The sequence below is a fragment of the Pelobates fuscus genome, chromosome 3 (assembly GCF_036172605.1).
Source record: "Pelobates fuscus isolate aPelFus1 chromosome 3, aPelFus1.pri, whole genome shotgun sequence".
In the NCBI taxonomy this organism is placed as follows: Eukaryota; Metazoa; Chordata; class Amphibia; order Anura; family Pelobatidae; genus Pelobates; species Pelobates fuscus.
The window spans coordinates 120,064,480-120,084,816 of record NC_086319.1 but is presented as its reverse complement, the minus strand read 5'-3'; the positions used below and the strand labels follow the sequence as shown (position 1 = coordinate 120,084,816).

Genomic DNA, 20,337 nt, shown 5'->3' with positions numbered 1-20,337 from the left:
ACAGAGCCTGCATGAACAAAAAAACTGGTTTCACTTTCAAACAGATGTAATTTACCTTAAATAATTGTATCTCAATCTCTAAATTGAACTTGAATCACATACAGGAGGTTCTTGCAGGGTCTAGCAAGCTATTAACATAGCAGGGGATAAGAAAATCTTAATTAAACAGAACTTGCAATAAAGAAAGCCTAAATAGGGCTCTCTTTACAGGAAGTGTTTATGGAAGGCTGTGCAAGTCACATGCAGGGAGGTGTGACTAGGGTTCATAAACAAAGGGATTTAACTCCTAAATGGCAGAGGATTGAGCAGTGAGGCTGCAGGGGCATGTTCTATACACCAAAACTGCTTCATTAAGCTAAAGTTGTTCAGGTGACTATAGTGTCCCTTTAAACACAGTTTTACCACAATAGCTTGGTGCATCATGAAGTGCTGCTGAAAATTTGTGTTGACAGAGATGATTATAGAAAGACACGAAGCTGGAAGTAACCTAGTCACTCGCTAGCCTAAGAAGGTGACAATTTTGTTGGATGAAAAAAAAAAGTAGCTAAACATTAACCCTTAAGGACACATGACGGACATTTTCTGTCATGCTGGCCTTTTACTTCTGAAGCTGTGCCTTTAAGGAATTAAGTTTAATACGTCTAATATGGTTTATTCTTAGAAATTTTTTTTCATTATTGTGCAGCTATAATGCCAATTTTCCTTCTATATAGCCTTGAAGAACATTTCAAAGAAACAGAATTTAGCTAACTCAGAAAATATTTTGTCTTGACTTGCATCCAGACATCTTTCTATTTGTCTAGAACTGGACATCGTATCGTGCTTAGTTCTAATGTCAATATCAGCTACTGACAGACAAGGCACAGGAGAGTGCATTTCAGTGCATCTAAATGGCATATGGGAAGTCTATATCCATTTCAATCCATGAATGGTTTTGCAGAAATGTGAGTTTTTGACCTCTCTCTTGAACCGTTATACAGGATTACAATTCAATGTGGTTAAGCCAATCAATGTTCACAAACTGGTGTTTAAGATATCAAAGTAAAGATCGCAAAAGTAAAATAAAACCACAACATATACTGGAGCTCAAATTAATTAAACGAGGGAAACTCAATACAGAATTGCCTATTAAACTGTAACCTGTATTGTATTTTCACTAATGGTCAGTTTTAGATATAAGCTTATGAAGAATAGAATACCTTCTTATAATCTAATTGTGCTTAAATTTTATTACTTAACTTTTTTTTTAACACTAATTGGAGCACCCAAAATAAATAAAATTATTCTCAGATCAAGGTTATCCCTTATATGCTTGAAGATCAAGACACTGGCTAGGTATTCAAACGCTAAGCAAATGTTAATGCATTCTAAAGAGCTGATATCCAACAAATGTAGAGATTTAATCTTTATTTGAATATATAGAAATAAATAAATATATATATATATATATATATATTTATTTATTTCTATATATTTACTGTATATATATATATATATATATATATATATCTTTATTTATTTATTTAATCTTTATTTGAATATATATATATATATATATATGTACAGCTGCTCTCGGTCAATATTTCAAAAACAATCTTAAATTGATTGTCCAGTTCACAATTCTGTAACATGGCAGTCTAGAACCTTTAATCCAGTATAATTTAAATTTTATTTTAAGAACAAATTACTCTTTCCGATTGATGTGTGGTTGACTAGGTGTAAAATTATGTATTGTTTATTATATTCTATTTATCATTATATTCTGTTTATTATTTTTTATAATGATATTCTTCCCCTGCAAATTAAGCTTTCTAATCAAATTTAAACAGGCAATAGAAATGTTTTAAAAGAGAACACGGAGTTAGACCGAGTTTTTGGGGGATTTGTATAGCATGCACTGGCATACTAACGCTAGCCAAAATAAAGATAACCCATTATTTTCTGCCCTGCTCTTAATCTTCAATGTGCTACAACCAAGACATCTATGTAATACATATTCATTTATTTTTTTATGTGTTTAAACATTAAAAATTTGACTTTATAGTTGACAGATGTAAATAACTGTACAGAATTTTGAGTAGCCAACATTCATAGTCTTCATGAGCATATGCATGAAGCCTAATTGTTTTCACGATAAAACACTCAGTTCATTCTGGATTGTTACAGTGAATTGTGATTATTTTGGGCTGATAGATATCGTCTATGAAGTGGTAAAGTATGGTAAAGTATTAACAGATAATTATATTAAAGTTATGTGCTTCATTGCTCTTTTCTCTCCAGTCGTATAATATACTGTAATGGTTTTAACATTTTTTAATCTTGAAAAGAGATGTTCAGTAAATATTCTATATTATTTTTTAATCTTGAAAAGAGATGTTCAGTAAATATTCTATCTCGAGCACTATAGTATTTTTTGTGTTACATGCAGTTAAATTGTTAAATGCTTTGTAGAAATCGCTATTAACAAATAAGGCACTGTGTTTTATTTTAATTCTTTTTTTTTAGAATATATTTACTTTTATCAACTGTGTAATAACAGTCATGCATCTTCTAATACTTATTAAATGAAAGCATCCTAGTATTAGCATCTATATGCAGAGATTAATTCTAAAAAAAATTGATTTTACTCTATAGATTTGGAGTTAGTACTTTTAGAAAAACTGATCATAACATTATTCACTTTGTGGAAGTGATCAACAAGCCTAACCGTTAAAAACAAAAAATCAGTTAATGCGATCAACAAATATATTGTACCACTTTCAAATTTTGAGTTGTAAAAAAGAGAGGATACATTTTTTTTTCATGCAACTTGCGTTACTATGAAATACTAACAGACCACAAGCCAGAAAATTCAGAATTTATTTTGTCTACAATATTACATCTAGAGTGCTAACTTGCTATTGTCTGGTAACCTGTCTGACCTTTTGATAACCATCAAAAAATCATTAAAAATAGCCCAAATGGTATAAGTGGGAATAGATCACCATTACAATCAATACAGAGCCTCAAATACTGATTATCAAGCTTTTACCTGCTGAAGGTTACCATATTTGATTTCATATTGACTGATTGTATCTTTCTGCATTGGTTTAACTTGTTTATGATTCTGTAGTCCCATCTGTGGTGACATTCTGCAAGGTCTGCATTCTATGTAAGATGTGATTATCACATCTCAACCTGAAATCTAACATCTATAAGAATCAGCCAGTTAGAATGCGTATAGTTTACACACAATCATATTGATATCTTTCCTCAATGCCGTAGTTTTTTTACTCTGCTTGTCTGAATAATGCAGTGATGATATATTGCACAAAAAATTTAGAATTTGCCAAAACTTAATTATAATTAATAAAGTACAATGAACTTAATTTCAGTGCTTTATTGGAGTTCTTGTGTATATTGCCATTTACTGTCCATCATAAAAAGGTATCTTACAACAGGGGATTTGTATAATATAATACGTGTACATACAAATACTTTTATATATACTACAAAGCCCATATAGAAAGTACCGCGGATCTTTCAGTGGTTGTTATATGACTAGATATAAATACTAGATATAAATGCATTTAGAGGTCAGTGTTTAGTTGAAATTGCATCACTAAAATATCTATCTACATACTGCAATTCTAGTCATCTTATTTTACCACAAAGCCTCCTACCATAACTATGCCCTTATAGCTTTTAGGCTAGCCATCGTGTTATCTCTCTCGCTATATATTTTTTTCTTTTTCTTTTCGACTTTGGACTTTATAGAGTTGTCAAGATATCTTGTATATGTTCAAGTCTTGTATCATTTTCATTGACTATGGGTGTTTAATATTTATAGGCCCGCATAAAGTACACCTTTAGAAATCCATAGGCATGTGCTATACATTTTGTAACAAAGTTAGCCTTTAGGGCACTGAATGCATCACATATCTATTCTTTGCTTATAAATCTATTAACATTGGTTTCTGTTTAGAACGGTTTCGGAAGGTATAGGTTATATATTGCATGGTACCTGTAGACCTGTATTCCTATTATGCTCAGCTACGAAGAAGGCTGCCTATGCATTATGAGAGCTGAGGATTGTGATAGTTGGAGTCCTAAAGGATCCCACTTCCTACGCTTAACAAAAGTCTACTATCATATTTCACAAAGTCGTTCACACGTAAACATAGGATGAATAGATTTAGGAGCAGGTAGTTTTGATTAACCCTCTAGTTTTTTACGCTTGTTGTGAATCCAGAGGGTTTGGTGGATTTTAGCTTGAAGTTATGTTTCATGCTTATCGGAAGGCATTTTCATTTGAAAGAGAAACCGAAAACCCTTTGAAAGGCAAGGGAACAAGGTAGTGTGACAGCTTTACTCCTGTTCAGCATTAAACACAAAGGAAAGGTTTATTATATTCTCAAGTTTAATCACCCTCTCAGGTAAGTGGTAACAGCAGGTCCTGTTAGGTTTTTCCTTTGCTTCTATAATCTTAATGTCTTGTGTTCCAATATAAATAAGCTTTCCTTTACTCTCTAGCATCATCTACTGGAAGTACTATAAAAAGCTCGGCTACACACACAAACAGACAAGTAGGTGTTATGCCATATACATTGTGTTATACGGAAAAAAAAAAAAAAACAATGTATACGTATTGAAACCAATTATGTTAATACCATGAGTCAGTTTTAATAAGCGACTTATTTTCGAATCCAATTATAAATCCAAACTTTATAGGTATTTATGATAAGCTGCAGGTTGTTCTTCAAAAAAAAAAAAAAACAATTACAATTTTGATACACGCTAGCCTTGTATTACACTAATAAAACAATAATCGGACTGAAAACAAACAATATTTCCAATGCAGACACAGATATAGAGATATAGCGGGAGAAAGTGGATTATTCTAAATGTCTGTTCACGCCAAAATGAAGATTTATAATGAGTGGTTCATATGTATATACAGAACTGAATAACTAAGTACACATTTTTTGTGTGCAAAAAGGTTCAATTATTTTTATGTATGTGTACACATGTGTGTGCACCTATGTATGTGTGTGTGTGTGTGTATATATATATATATAGTGCTAAAAATATACAATATTAAAATTGAGACTATGCACTCTTTTTTGAGTATGCAATTAAAAACACATAACTTAACGTCAGTTTTAAGAACAATCCCAATAGTAATGCAAACTCCAAAGCTTGTTCATGTAAAAAAATAAATAAAAAAAAAACATAAAAAAAAATAAATCAGCCACAATCCCAACATTTGACATATCGCATAATAAATATAATCTCCAGGGCTACTACCTGCACTGTCTAAAAATACAATTACCTCTGCATTTCATCGAAAGCAAACCATAGCAGTACAATTTTATATCAGAGCATATGGGATACCATTTGGCATGAGCTCTACGACAAAATCTAATAATCAGAGAGGAACAAGACTGTCTGTGAACTCATTCCGTGCTGAAGTGTCCTACATTTTATTGATTCTGGTTACAGGCCCATTAGCAACTGATTGGGTTAATATAAAAATGTTTACTTGATGCAATATCACTGTGGACAGATTGGTACAAAAGCCTCAATAGTTTATCATCGCTGTGATCAACACATCCATTCAAACCGTGCAAGAGGACATACATTTCCTAAGTTACTTCTATGAACTATACATGTATCAGAACTGTATCAGAAGAGAATAATTATACCTCTTGTTCCTGCATGGAATGAACGCCTGATGGGATTAAAGGACAATGCTAGATATTCAGAAAGAAGAAAAAAAAAATCAATGGGTTTCTTTAAAGCTTGCTAATCAAGATACTTTTTGTGAACAGTGCTACACTGGGTCAACTAATTTATCATCACATTCTTGCATATGCCAAGAGAACTGTGCACATTCAGCTGCCCAATAATATCCACTGCTACCAGAATAAAGCCTGCATTTTTCTACTTTTTGGTATGGAAATTTCAGCATTGGCAACCTTTTCTGAATAAAACGTGCCATTGTTTTTTTCCAAACAAAAAGCAAAAAAGAAAAAGAAAAAAACCCCCCCCCCCAAAAAAAACCATAGACTCCTGTGCCAAAATCCCGCAGCACCTGTCTTTCTCCGGTCTAAGTTAATTTTAACAAGTTATTTCCTCGCTAAAGTGCATTCAATAATTAGACAGACTTCAATGTGCTTAAATGCCACTTCTAGAGTAAACTTCATCTTGCAGTCAGCATTAACCTATTGCCCTTAACGCCATAGTATTAACATTGAAAAAAAAAATGTTCCACACAGTTAGGGTGCTAATATTGTATTTCCATTTGCAAGCTGCTTCCTCATCATATAAAATATATATATATATATATATATATGTATGTATATATAAAAAATACCTACGTCAATTCAACAAATCCATACAGCTAATAACCAAAAGACATCTATATATCGTATTAAAAGTATTTCAATGGCAATGCTCTAAAGTGCTGTCGCTTCAATAATATTAACAGGGATAGAAAATCTTTATAGATCTGTAATTCTGCAAGCTGTTAACTCACACAGATCTATCTATCTATCTGTCTATCTATCTATCTACATACTAACATAGACACATATTTTTTTTTGCTGTGCTTCCTAGCAACTGTTTGCCAAGTCTACAAAATATGCAGTTTTGCTATTATCTCCAAATACAAATGCCTTATGGAGCCTGTGCAACCAGGCAGGGATCAGATAAGCATGAAATAGGCTGCAAGATATATACGAGCCAGATCCTGAAGAATTCTTCTATTGTAAGCTAAATAAATATTGTGGCTATTCCCTGCTGCAGGCACGCTTGTTCAGTGAAGAGGAAATCAGGATCAATCTATAGACATGCACACAAAACAAGGGGATCACTTCATATGCTCTAGCACAGATACAATGCACTTACCTGCCTCATTTGTAGGCTTCCTTCCCTTATTAGCAGACTGAAGCATTTCTAGCCGTTCCCTCTATTCCGATCGGATATACACAGCTACAGTAAGTCCTTATGCTTGCAAGAAAACACTTGCAGAAAGTGTCTGTTTCTCTCTCCCTCTCCCTTTCTCTCCTTTTTTTTTCTATTTTTTTTTTTGTTTGGTTCTTCCCCCTTTCAAGTCCCTTCTACGGGAGAAAGAAGAGAAGCGATGTGACACCAGCTCAATCTTGTGCAAGAGTGAAAAGGCAGCAGAGATGCCTTGGATCCAGCTGAGCATCACACATGATTAAAACTCGCCTGAGATGCTGCAAGCTCTGGCTAAAGCACCACTAGGCGTGAGTACAAGAAGAGAGAAGAGGCACGAGTCAATGGAATGTGACAACATATGTGAATCAAAGACACAATGCAACGCCAGGGATAGGTACAGTAAGGGGAAAGTCACGCAGGCACAGGATAGGTGGAGAAATGAACAATAAAAAAAAACAAAAAAAAAAAAACAACACACAACACAGGAACACAGAATAGACTTATAGCAAAAGAACAAAGCCAATTCTTTTCTTTTTTTTTTCTTCACAACTGTTCATTCCTCGGGCTTAGCATTACACTTGCTGTTTTTAATCTTCCAATCCATTCTTGTATTTTCTAGGTTGGAGAACTGAGATAATCAGTGTCTTTATTTATTTACTTACTTTGCCTGCCTGACATTTTAACGTGTAGCAGAGAATCCGTGATTGTTTTGGGATGTGTTTATCTGCAATTTACTTCACATTTTTATTCAGGCAGACAAAATATATCAATAATTTGCCAATTTGTATACTCTCAGTGTAATCTGAGTGACAGACTGAAAGTTGCCTGGTATGAATCACTAACAATCTGGTCCCAGTGGGTAAAAAGATACATAATAAAATGCTGGTTTCTTTCATATTTTCTCCCTTTCTTTTAATGTAGTTTCAAGTATGCTTTTACATGGTTTATGCATATGGAACAGGTGTACGAGTGCCTGGGCTGCGAGGATGTTGTATATTCACATTACCGATCACATGGGGGCATGTGGATAGCACATAGTGAATCTATACCTCATTCTATTGATTGAGTATCCTTAACCCATTAACCCTTCCAGTGTCACAAGCACTGGTTGAGGAATACAGAGAGAGTCAGATGATGCTTATCTGTCTGGCACTGAAAGGGTTAAATATATATATATATATATATATATATATATATATAAAGAACAAAAAAGGTATGCAACATTTGCACAAATATTATAAATTGTGAAAAAAAGTGTAATAGATTTCTGATATAATTTTTTTTTTTTTTTTAAATATATAATGTGTTTGTGTATTTTGGTATAATATTAAAGCACGCTCAGTTTGCTAGGAAGCATGGAAACTCCAAACCCCCTATACAAGCTTGGATTGTAACCGTGAGGTCTAGTAAATACATTCAATGATAGGGACTATTGATAAAGTGGATCCTCTGATCCTAATAAAGAAGCAGTTTTCAGGTTTGTCTCCCTGCGTTGAATCTATTCAATCAAAACCTTCACTTAACAGCACTCAAGGATGTCAGAGACTCATTAAAACACAAGGCATGGAAAGAGAATGGACAGATGCACCACATTCAAAGCCTGTCAGGCTTTATATAAGAAGCTGCATGCATATTTCAGTTGGTCTTTGAAGCAAAATCACAATGGTGTACCATCGAGTTGAATTATTCTATACAAAACATATTCATTATGATTTTTCGTCTTCAAAATGCAGACCTGTCAACTTTACAAAATGAAATGAGGGATCAAGAAAGCTTCTGTTCATTGTTATTTAACTGAACTCTGAGTGCAATACTGCTAGCACTGTTTTATAATGGAAGAAACACCATTTTATCAGTGTCAAGTGAAAATCTGTCCAAATGCTGGCATTGGCAGTCAGTCAGAATCTAAAAGAACTCGCCAACACGGCCCATGCTGCCCGACTCTTTCAAAAGATGCCTCCTAAGTTCTTACAGACACCTCCGAGTTTTAGTGGGCGTTATTAAACATAAACCATGTAGGAATACAAAAGGGGTTGCTAAGGGGTCTGCAAAAAAATGCAGAAGAAAAAAATATTTTTTAAACATTCACGTCAGGAATTTTATTAGTACATCTAATGATACAGATAAATATTGAATGTGTATATCAATTAAAATTAATCTGGGATGGATGTGACAATGATAAGGATGATCTAGAAAGGGAGAAGGTAAGTATACCTTCTTTGGTGGATTAGAAATGAGTGGAGGTGTGTGTGTCTTTTTGTACAGAGCTCTGTCGTATGCTCACGTGCAGTCATTGCACATTGAGAAAGATGAACAATTCTGCTCCCTCTATTAGTAACCAGGATAGACGAATATGATGCACGCTAAAATTGCAAGGGGTGTACAAGGGTGAATCATCTTAGCATTACATCAGGACTCATACATCTGCTGGAGTTACATGGGAGCATATTTTAGGGGACTGAAAAATACAAATACTTAAACAGAGCAAAATCTGAGGACAAATATAATTAGGCTGTTAGGTCAGTCTCCATATTTTACTATTTTTAAATGTTTGAGTTTTTTCCAGCATTATAAATAAAGGCCTTTGTTTTAAACACTTGTCATTGGACAAACCGGGAAAGTTCCAAGTGGACTGCGGAGGCTGACACAGGAGATTAGAGGATCCTTCACTGGCTCACTTTCACTTATATCTGGAGAAGGGAGAGGAGGATAGGGGAGCTCTAACCTGCAGCTCTGCCGGGTGATGAAGCTCAGAAGCTCAGAGAATTACCAGATTTACCATAGCAACACTCAATGCCGGATCGCGCAAGAGTGAACTCTAGCCGATGGAGCTACAGACTAGATTTCTCTCACCACCAGACCACCAGCGCTTGCAATGTTTCCCTTCCAGGGCCAATGGTAAGAAGGGACTGGTATATAAAATGTATTTATTTTTTAAATAAAAAAAAATATATTTGCTTTGGTACCATTTGCCCTCCCCACACAATACCTCCCAACACAGTCACACACTGCACTCTCACACACACTGAACCCTGCACACACTGCATACCTCACACACTGCACCCCACACACACATTGCATCTTTCACAAACTGCACCCTTAACACACACACAGTACACCCCAAAGACACATTTCACCCCCCCACACACATTTAACCCCTCACACATACACAGTGCACCCCTCATACACGCACACATACTGCACCCCTGACAAAAACATTGCACCACTCACACACACTGCATCCCTCACACATACTGCACTTCTCACACACATTGTATCCCTTGAACACACACACTGCAACCCTCACGCATACACATTGAACCCCTCACATACTGCCCCTTTCAGACACACAGATTACATCCCTCACACACATTACACTCCTTAGATACACAGTGCATCCCTCACACACACTGCACCTTACGCACTTGATCACCTGTGGAGACTACATCTCTGATACACACACACTACATCCCTTTCACACACTCCGGATCCTCTCCACACACACAAGATCCCCTATACACACTCTGGGTCCTCTACACACACACACACACTATATTACTGACCTACACACTTTGTATCCCTTTGCATTTGTATCTACATCTCTGATACACACACACTACATCCCTTTCACACACTCCCTATCCTCTCCACACACACAAGATCCCCTATACACACTCTGGGTCCTCTACACACACACACACACACACTATATTACTGACCTACACACTTTGTATCCCCTAAACACACTAGATCCCACACATACTACATGCACTAAACACACACTCTCTACAACCCCTACACACACTGCATCATCTATACACACATACACTACAATCCCTATGCACACACTCACTACTTCCCCTATACATACTATGCAAATTATACACACACACTCTCCCACTCTCTACAGCCCCAAGCCACACATTTTGCACCACAAACACAACACAACTGAAACTGACCTATTTACACAAAACACCACACCACAATCAGCTCACTCTACATACACACAATCCCACAACCCTCCAAACACATGCACAATATGCTTTCCTGACCCTTTTGTCCTCTGGTATCCCACTTATGGAGGCACCAGAGAAAAGTCACAAGAAAACACAGTGCAAGTGTGTCATTAAATTTGCTTGCGCTGTGTAGTACAAATACAGGGCTTTTTTCTCTTCAGCAGTACTCTGTGCATGGTCTGCCCTGGAAGAGCATTGAACCAATATGCTCACTTTGAGAGGAGTTGTCTATCTTCCTCAATTTGAGTGTATTGAGTGGTGGGTGGAGGCCCTAAATACGTGTTATACTTTTAAATAAAAGTACTTTTTTATTGGACCAACCTTTGCTGCTATTCTGCTTGAACTACCATATCTGTGGTGGGGATTGTACCACCCAAGCCCGAGGGATAGAGCAGTACACACCTGCTCCATCAAATGTGAGTACATTTCTTACCACTTTAATTGTATTCTGTGCCTTATGGTACACACTATTTTTTTTCTTTTTCCTTTTTCTCCTATATTTATGGAGGGGAAAGACCATCATCTATATTTACAAGTGGGCACTATACACAAGTGGGCTAATGTTTCCACCATTTGAGTGACTGCAACCACCAAGAACCCCACTATATCCATAGGTGGGGATTGTTCTGGCCAGGTGTTTAAATTGGAGCTACAATTTTAGCTTCAGGAAATTGTGAGTGTATTTCTTTTGTTTTATTCTATTTATTTGGACAGTGACATACTACGCTATATATTTTCCATTTTTTTCTTTTTCTCCCTGCTTTTATATATATATATATTTTAAGGACACTTTAACATAGAAACATAGAAACATAGAATGTGACGGCAGATAAGAACCATTCGGCCCATCTAGTCTGCCCAATTTTCTAAATACTTTCATTAGTCCCTGGCCTTATCTTATAGTTAGGATAGCCTTATGCCTATCCCATGCATGCTTAAACTCCTTTACTGTGTTAACCTCTACCACTTCAGCTGGAAGGCTATTCCATGCATCCACTACCCTCTCAGTAAAGTAATACTTCCTGATATTATTTTTAAACCTTTGTCCCTCTAATTTAAGACTATGTCCTCTTGTTGTGGTAGTTTTTCTTCTTTTAAATATAGTCTCCTCCTTTACTGTGTTGATTCCCTTTATGTATTTAAATGTTTCTATCATATCCCCCCTGTCTCGTCTTTCCTCCAAGCTATACATTTTAAGATCCTTTAACCTTTCCTGGTAAGTTTTATCCTGCAATCCATGAACCAGTTTAGTAGCCCTTCTCTGAACTCTTTCTAAGGTATCAATATCCTTCTAAAGATACGGTCTCCAGTACTGCGTACAATACTCCAAGTGAGGTCTCACCAGTGTTCTGTACAATGGTATGAGCACTTTGCTCTTTCTACTGCTAATACCTCTCCCTATACAACTAAGCATTCTGCTAGCATTTCCTGCTGCTCTATTACATTGTCTGCCTACCTTTAAGTCATCAGAAATAATCACCCCTAAATCCCTTTCCTCAGATGTTGAGGTTAGGACTCTATCAAATATTCTGTACTCTGCCCTTGGGTTTTTACGTCCAAGATGCATTATCTTGCACTTATCCACATTAAATGTCAGTTGCCACAACTCTGACCATTTTTCTAGTTTACCCAAATCATTAGCCATTTGGCTTATCCCTCCTGGAACATCAACCCTGTTACATAACTTAGTATAACAAGTATACAAAGTAATCTGTGTTAACAGGCGCTTAAAATAATTTCCAAAATAAGGTGCTCTTAGTGCAGCAGCTCACACACAAAAAATAGGAACTCTCCAATCCTATTATAATCCAGTACAATAAATCCACTATATACACAACCAATATGTGATAGTGAGAGTGTGTAGCGCTTAGTAATTAATCACTTACTCCCCGGCAATTTCTCAAGGGTATGTAAGGTATCTGGGTAATATCCGATCCGTTTGTTGTATGTTCCTCAAGAAAGAACAAAAAAAGAGAAAACAGGGAAAATTCGCCCTGGTGTTGAAATCCTTATAACTTTAGGTATCAGAAATAAAGGTGGAGGTATTCTTCTCACCTGAGTAAGAGCCTGTAACCTGGCTCTAAGTATAATGGCCCGTGAGTCCTTTTTTAGGGATGACTCTTTCCCCCTTTCCAGCAGGATAGAAGATATACCAGATGCATGTAACTTGATAAAGGTTTATTCATACGAACATTTAAAACCATTTAAAATACATACAATATCCTGGTAGTTGGACAACTACAGATCCCTGAGGTACCCCACTGGTGACAAGCCCAAGCTTCGAATATACTCCATTGACTACAACCCTCTGTTGCCTGTCACTCAGCCACTGCCTCACCCATTCAACAATATTGGAATCCAAACTTAAAGATTGCAGTTTATTGATAAGCCTTCTATGTGCAACAGTGTCAAAAGCCTTACTGAAATCTAGGTAAGCGATGTCTACTGCACCACCCTGATCTTTAATTTTAGTTACCCAATCAAAAAAATCAATAAGATTAGTTTGGCATGATCTCCCTGAAGTAAACCCATGTTGTCTCTGATCTTGAAATCCATGTGTTTTTAGATGTTCAACAATCCTATCCTTTAACATGGTTTCCATCACTTTCCCCACTACTGAAGTAAGGCTTACTGGCCTATAGTTGCAAGACTCCTCCCTATTACCTTTCTTGTGAATGGGCACAACATTCACCAACTTTCAATCTTCTGGGACTACTCCTGTTATCAATGATTGGTTAAATAAATCTGTTAATGGTTTTGCTAGTACACCACTAAGCTCTTTTAAATCACTTTGGGTGTATTCCATCAGGTCCATTGACTTATTTGTCTTTACTTTTGACAGTTGAATAGAACCTCTTCCTCTGTAAACTCGCGTGTAATAAATAACTCATTTATCCTTTTTCTTAACTGAGGTCCCTCTCCTTCATATTCATCTGTAAATACCGAACAAACATTCATTGAGGCAGTCAGCTAGACCTTTATCCTCATCTACATACCTTCCTTCTTTTGTTTTTAATCTAACTAATCCTTGTTTTACTTTTCTTTTCTCATTTATGTATCTAAAAAAAGTTTTGTCCCCCTTTTTTACTGACTGTGCTATTTTCTCTTCTGTGTGTGATTTGGAAGCTCTTATAACTTGCTTAGCCTCTTTCTGTCTAATCTTATAGATCATTCTGTCTTCCTCACTTTGTTTTTTTTATAATTACTAAATGCTAACTTTTTGTTTTTTACTATTTTGGCCAACATCTGAGGAGTAACACAGTGGTTTCTTGAATTTTTTGCTTTTACTGACAAGCCTAATGCAATTTTATGTTGCCTTCAGTAGTGCAACTTTTAAATAATCCCATTCTCTTGGACGCCCTTTAAATTGCTCCAGTCTGATAATGACTCCTTTACACATATTCTAATTTTAGAAAAGTCTGTTTTTCTAAAGTCTAAAAGTTTTGTTTTTGTGTGGTGTGACTCAGTCACTGTTCTTATATTAAACCACACTGATTGATGATCACTGGATCCTAAACTTTCACCTACAGTAATATCGGATACCAAATCTCCATTTGTTAACATTAAATCTAGTAGGGCCTCTTTACGAGTTGGCTCCTCAACGACTTGTTTTAGAGACAATCATAGTAGGGAATTTAGAATATGTGTGCTCCTGGCACAAGCAGCTATTTTTGTTTTCCAATTCACATCAGGGAGATTAAAGTCACCCATGATGATAACTTCCCCCTTCATTGTCATTTTAGCTATTTCCTCAACTAGTAGATTATCTAACTCTTCAATTTGTCCTGGGGGCCTATAAATCATACCTACACGAATTACTGTGTGATTACCACATTCTAACGTAACCCAAACTGACTCTATGTTCACCTCACTAACTTTTATTAGGCTAGATTTTATGCTATCCTTCACATACAGGGCCACCCCTCCCCTTTCCTGCCTTCCCTGTCTTTTCTATATAAAGAGTACCCTGGTATTGCTATGTCCCAGTCATTTTTCTCATTATACCATGTCTCAGTAACAGCGACTAAATCTACACTATCAGCTGCCATTATTGCCATTATTGCTGCACCACCCCTTGTACATTCATTATTTATTAAATGTTTGCTTTTTATATACAATATATGTATACAATATTAATTCAATGCTTTAATTATATTTTTTAACTTTATTTCCACTTTGGGGAACTGCCTGACAACCCAGGAAATCCCCCAGCAGGCATTTGTGTAGACTTCTACTCCATGCTATTTAAAACTATAGTAGTCTTTGTAGTCTGATTTTCCACCTGTCACTGTCACCTTGAAATTTACCTCACAGTCTTCAGAATTACTCCTAAATTCCTACACATTCAACTTCAGGGTTTGATAGGTGTGATGGAAGGAGGGAGTAGTGCTTATGGTGTATTCTCAGATGTACGTGTATTCTCAGATGTAGGTGTATTTTCAGATGTTGGTGGATGTGTTAAAAAAAAGTAGAGCAAAATATAGTACAGAATGTCTGGTGCAAGTAATGTGAAGAATCGAAAAGGAAATGTGCTTACAGAGTGTAGAGCTTAAGGCAGCTCTACTTAAATGCACCTGGGCAGTATAATCCCTGTCTGGGGATATCTGGTATCTTCTTTTATTCCAATAGTAAAGTGTTCAGTGTAGAGAGCCTCTGACCAGCTTTCAGAGAGCAGTCTAGGTGTCATGATCTGCTCTGCTCTGTTCTGATGTCTGGACTTGGCTTCTGGTATCCAGTACTCTTTTTGCTATTCTTGCTTAGTTTTCTGGGTTTTTGGTTTTCTAGTCTATGTCTGGTTTTCTTTATGCTGGCATTTCTGGGTTCATTCCTTAAATGTTTGTTTTATGTTGCCACACCCATTTGTTTTCCATCATTCCTTTTTGTTTCAGTGTCCTGCAGGCAGCTCCTCAAGGCTTCTGCCCTTTCTTGCAGGTAAGTGCAATGTGTTCTATGGATGTTTTAGCATACATTAGGCAGTGTAGTACCTGCCAGATATGGGGTACATTGGCGTTGTTGGCAGGCTTATGCAATGTATGATCATATAGTGTGACTAAATCCCCATGATTTTCATATGTAGTACTTAGTTATTTCTCCTCTTGGTTTGCCTATGTTATCTTGTCTTGTTTTAGCTTGTATACCCAGTCCATGTACAGTCCTGTCCAGTCATGCCCATGTTATGTTCATGTTTTCCTCATGTCTTGTGTATATGTTCTGGGTTTAGCTTACTATCCTTCTCTGGTTCTGGGTTCTACTAGTTCTGTCTTGTTTTCATGTTTGGTCCCTATCTCTAGTCTATCCTTGTTTCTGGTACTGGATACAATCTTGCTGCAGAGCCTCCCTATTCAGCTCCTGGGAGGTCTGCTTAATTTCCAAGCACCTAGTTCCTGGTATCCGCTGAAGCTGATTCAGCGTCTTGGTATGTGGCTGCACAAACGCTGGTGCTCAGACCCTGCTAATCCACCTCCACGCTGAAGACTCCCATTTAACATCAGGCATTATGGGTCCCGGTCCATGCGCCGCCGCCTGGACACTGTGTCTGGGTCCTGGGCACCGGACCGCCACCCTGACACTAGGGTAATGTACACCCCACTTTAGGATCTTTTGAACTGGTGGATAGCCTTGTAGTGTATTATAAGTAAAAACAGAAATACAATTATAGTGCTCATTGTTGATAATAAATAATGATACAAATATTTGAGAAGTGCTCACTGCTGGGGGATTTTGCAGAGGATTTTGCACAGTCTACAGGGCCCAGGTGGTATGTTCCCCACCAAAGTAAATAGGTATCCAGACTCCAAAAGAGAAATTAGGGTAAATCCCCCAGGTGAGGATTATACTACCCAGGTGCATTCTGTAAATGCATTTCCTTTTTCATTCTTCTACTCACCTGTATCAGAAATTATGCAGTAGATTTTGTTGTACTCTGTTTTTACATATCCACCCACATCTTCATCTGAGTATACATCAAAGGCACTACTTGCTTCTTCAATCACTCCCTTCTTCAGTTAAATAAATCTATATTTTATATTATATATTTAAATATTTGTATATATATATATATATATATATATATATATATATATATATATATATATATATATATATATATATTTGTGCTCGGAATTTAAATACGTAATGGATAGTAACCGTGAGCAAAGTTGGTTGTGGTGTGCCGAAACCAACGTACGAGTGGGCCTGTAAATAAAAGAGGGCCCACCAAGGAGAATGTAATTATAACAGGGTGTAGGTGGGTGGGAACAATCAGCTGAAAGGCAGAGGTGAGTAGGGGCTGGGAGTTTAAGTAGGGGACTTACTCCTCCCACAAATTCAGGCCTCCACAAGTTCAGGCCTTTTAACTTGTGCTCGGAATTTAAATACGTAATGGATAGTAACCGTGAGCAAAGTTGGTTGTGGTGTGCCGAAACCAACGTACGAGTGGGCCTGTAAATAAAAGAGGGCAAAAAGATAAATTCGAGAAATACACACTTTATTGCATTTTTTACAAAACCAAGTTGCTGAAAGCTTGGCGAAGCTCTTTCTCCGGCTGTGGAATATATGCAGTATATATGGAGGATTTCCACCGCCCCAGTCTCTTGATGATATGGACCGGTGTGTTAGTGCTAGAGGCTGCTCCTATACGGAAGGAGTGCCTAGAGAATGCAATCGGGATGTGTCCGAGCTTAGATAACAGAATTCTGATATGAACCATCAATTTTGCTGTGGTTAACGGGTGCCCTTGTAGTGTTAAGAGCGGAGAGTCCAGTAGTTGACCGTAGGTGGTCTAGTACTTTTACCGGACACCAGGCATTATCAGTAGGGAATAGAGGAATTATAGTAGGGTGTAGTGACCGGTTGGTTTTAGTTGTAGGGATCGAAAGTTGGTAGTGATCCTCTATTTTAGTGAGGTGTGATATTTTAAGTCTTAGCTTCGTATCTCCTTGACAAATTACGGTGAACTCTCTAGGTCTGAGAAAACCGTAGAAAGCGAGATATAAAGCAGATTTGATCACCGTATTTGTGCCGATGTCGAATGGGGCTGTGTCAAGGAGATTGCTAAGTGACCTGAAGATAGGCCCATCTATAGGTAATCTAATGGTAGAGAGTGGAGGTGAAACCTTTGATATTCCTTTCAAAACCTTTTTGACGGGGTATGAAGACAGGAAAGGTGTGTTGTTAGGAAAAAAAGGTGAGGCTGTGGTGCTGGACCCCCGTGAGATATAGTTTAATGGTGTTGTGAGATAGTTTAAGGTGTAGGTGGAAAAAAGAGGCAAAAGCCACCATGGTTTGAATAGAGAAGTCACCTTGTAAACCGAACTCTGCTGTGAATTTATTAAATATATTAAGAGCCCTATTGTAAGTGATAGCCGTGTTTGGTGATAATGCTTGGTGAGTGAGTGCTCTAGCGTGGTTCAAGAGTGTGCTTAATCCAGGATTAGATTGTGGAACCGTGGTGTCCTGGATGGTTGTAGGTGAGCCGTTGGGAGTGCCTGAGAAAATGCCTGAAATTGAGAACGAGAAAGAGCGTCAGCGGCCGTGTTGTGAATACCCGGGATGTGAAAACAAACTAAGTGAAACTGGCCGGATGCTGCCAACCAGGCCAGCTTGCGAATCAGCCGCATGATGGTCAGGGAAGATGATCGCCCTTTGTTCACGATTTCGCAAGCTGCCGAGTTATCAGAGTAGCATTTGACTGCCTTGCCAGACCAGAGATGACCCCAGGTGTGTGCGGACGCCACAATGGGATAAATTTCAAATAGTGCTGAGGTCTCTCTGAATCCTGGCAAGGCATCCGTATCAGTGGGCCAATGGCCCCTGAACCAGTGGTTCCCAAAAATGGCTGCAAAACCGGTATTGGCTGCTGCGTCTGTGTGGATGATGGGTGAAGAGGTGGAGAGAGGGGGAATAAACATGGAGATTCCATTCCAGTCCTTCAAAAACTTCCCCCACATAGCTAAGTCAGCCTTGGCGTGGGGGTCCAAAGAAACTGTGCCAGAGTCCGGAACTCCGTGCAGCAGGCAAAGGAGTCTGGATATGAAAGACCTTCCCTGCGGAATGATGCGCATCGCAAAGTTCAGGGATCCGAGAAGGGACTGAAGTTATTTTCTAGTGCAAACATCATTCCGCAGGAACAAGTCATCTCCCCTCTCAAACGTGACAGTTTGTCGTGTAGGAGGCTAGCTCTGAGGTTAACCGAGTCCAGTTCTATCCCCAGAAAGGTCAATTTAGTTGTGGGGCCTATAGTTTTGGCTGTGGACAAAGGGACTCCAAGTGTGGAAAATAGTGCAGTAGTGCTTCTGATTGCTGTGGGTGAAGGTGACCCTGGCTCTATTAGTAAAAAGTCGTCGAGGTAGTGGATAATGGAGTGACACCTGGTGACGTTCAGAAGCAGCCAGCATAGTGACTCTGCGAAAATGTCGAACAGTTTGGGGCTGCTTCGAGAACCGAAAGTGAGTCGTGTAGAGAAGTAATATTTCCCTCGCCATTTAACACAGTGTAAGTGCCAGAGTGAGGGGTGCATGGGTAGTAATTTAAACGCGTTTGTGATGTCCGTTTTGCTAAGCCAGGGTCGATTACCAGATGATATGATGGACTGTATGGTGTCGTCGATGGTTACGTGCTGAAGTGAGAATTCGTCTGCTGGAATGAGTGCGTTTATGCTTGGAACAAAAGAGGAGTGCGGTGCCGATAAATCAATAATTAGACTTTTTTTTTGTTTGTTTGTTTTGTTTTTTAGAATATTTGTGAATAGCAATACCAATGGGGTTAGTGCGCCAGGAGGAGAATGGTGAAGAGGTGAAGGGGCCGATCATGAAACCGTTGGTGATTTCAGAGGCAATGAGAGTGTCTATGGAGACTGGGTCTAAACGTGCTGACTGGAGATTAGGGCATTCTAGTGTACCTGGGGGAATGGCTACAATACCCGTGAGAAACCCTATAGTGAACCCTGTGGTGAGATAATCCACCAGATGATTAAGCCTGGGATCCCTTGTCTTGAGCACCACAGAGATATCACCGTAATTGAATGCCTTGTTCTCAAGTACATCCTGTGAGGCTATGAGCAAGGACACCAGACACACATCCTTCCCGTCTAGGATATCTTTCCTGATAGAGTCAGGGACGGAGTGTGCTGGTGACTCAAATGGTGTAATGGCTGTGCCCGGTGCTGGAGGGGGGAGTATAGGAGGGCATGTTGGTATAGTAGGTACAGCCGTGAAAGCGACTGGGACTACCGTGGTAGTACCTGGGGAGGAGATGGCGCTTTCCACCTTAGATAGCCTGCTATTGAGGGTCTGTAGATTGGCCAAGATCTCTGCCAGGGTATCCTGGGTGGCCATGCTGTTGCTTGGTGGTTGTCCTTGAGAGCTAGTCCCTGGCCTGG

General features: G+C 38.1%; 1 protein-coding gene across 2 annotated transcripts in view; it reads right to left on the bottom strand.

Annotated features, from left to right (window-relative positions):
- Nucleotides 1–20,337, bottom strand: part of TENM2 (teneurin transmembrane protein 2) — a 2,177,747-nt gene that overhangs the window by 981,372 nt on the left and 1,176,038 nt on the right. Inside the window, exon 1 of one of the 2 annotated variants that reach the window (XM_063447438.1) lies at nt 6,889–7,023. The exons of the other annotated variant lie outside the window; for it this stretch is intronic. Within the exon in view, the coding sequence (XP_063303508.1) occupies nt 6,889–6,934 (46 nt within the window). The 5' untranslated portion in view covers nt 6,935–7,023. Of the gene's footprint in view, nt 1–6,888; nt 7,024–20,337 lie in introns of those variants that run through there. 2 annotated transcript variants of the gene reach the window in all.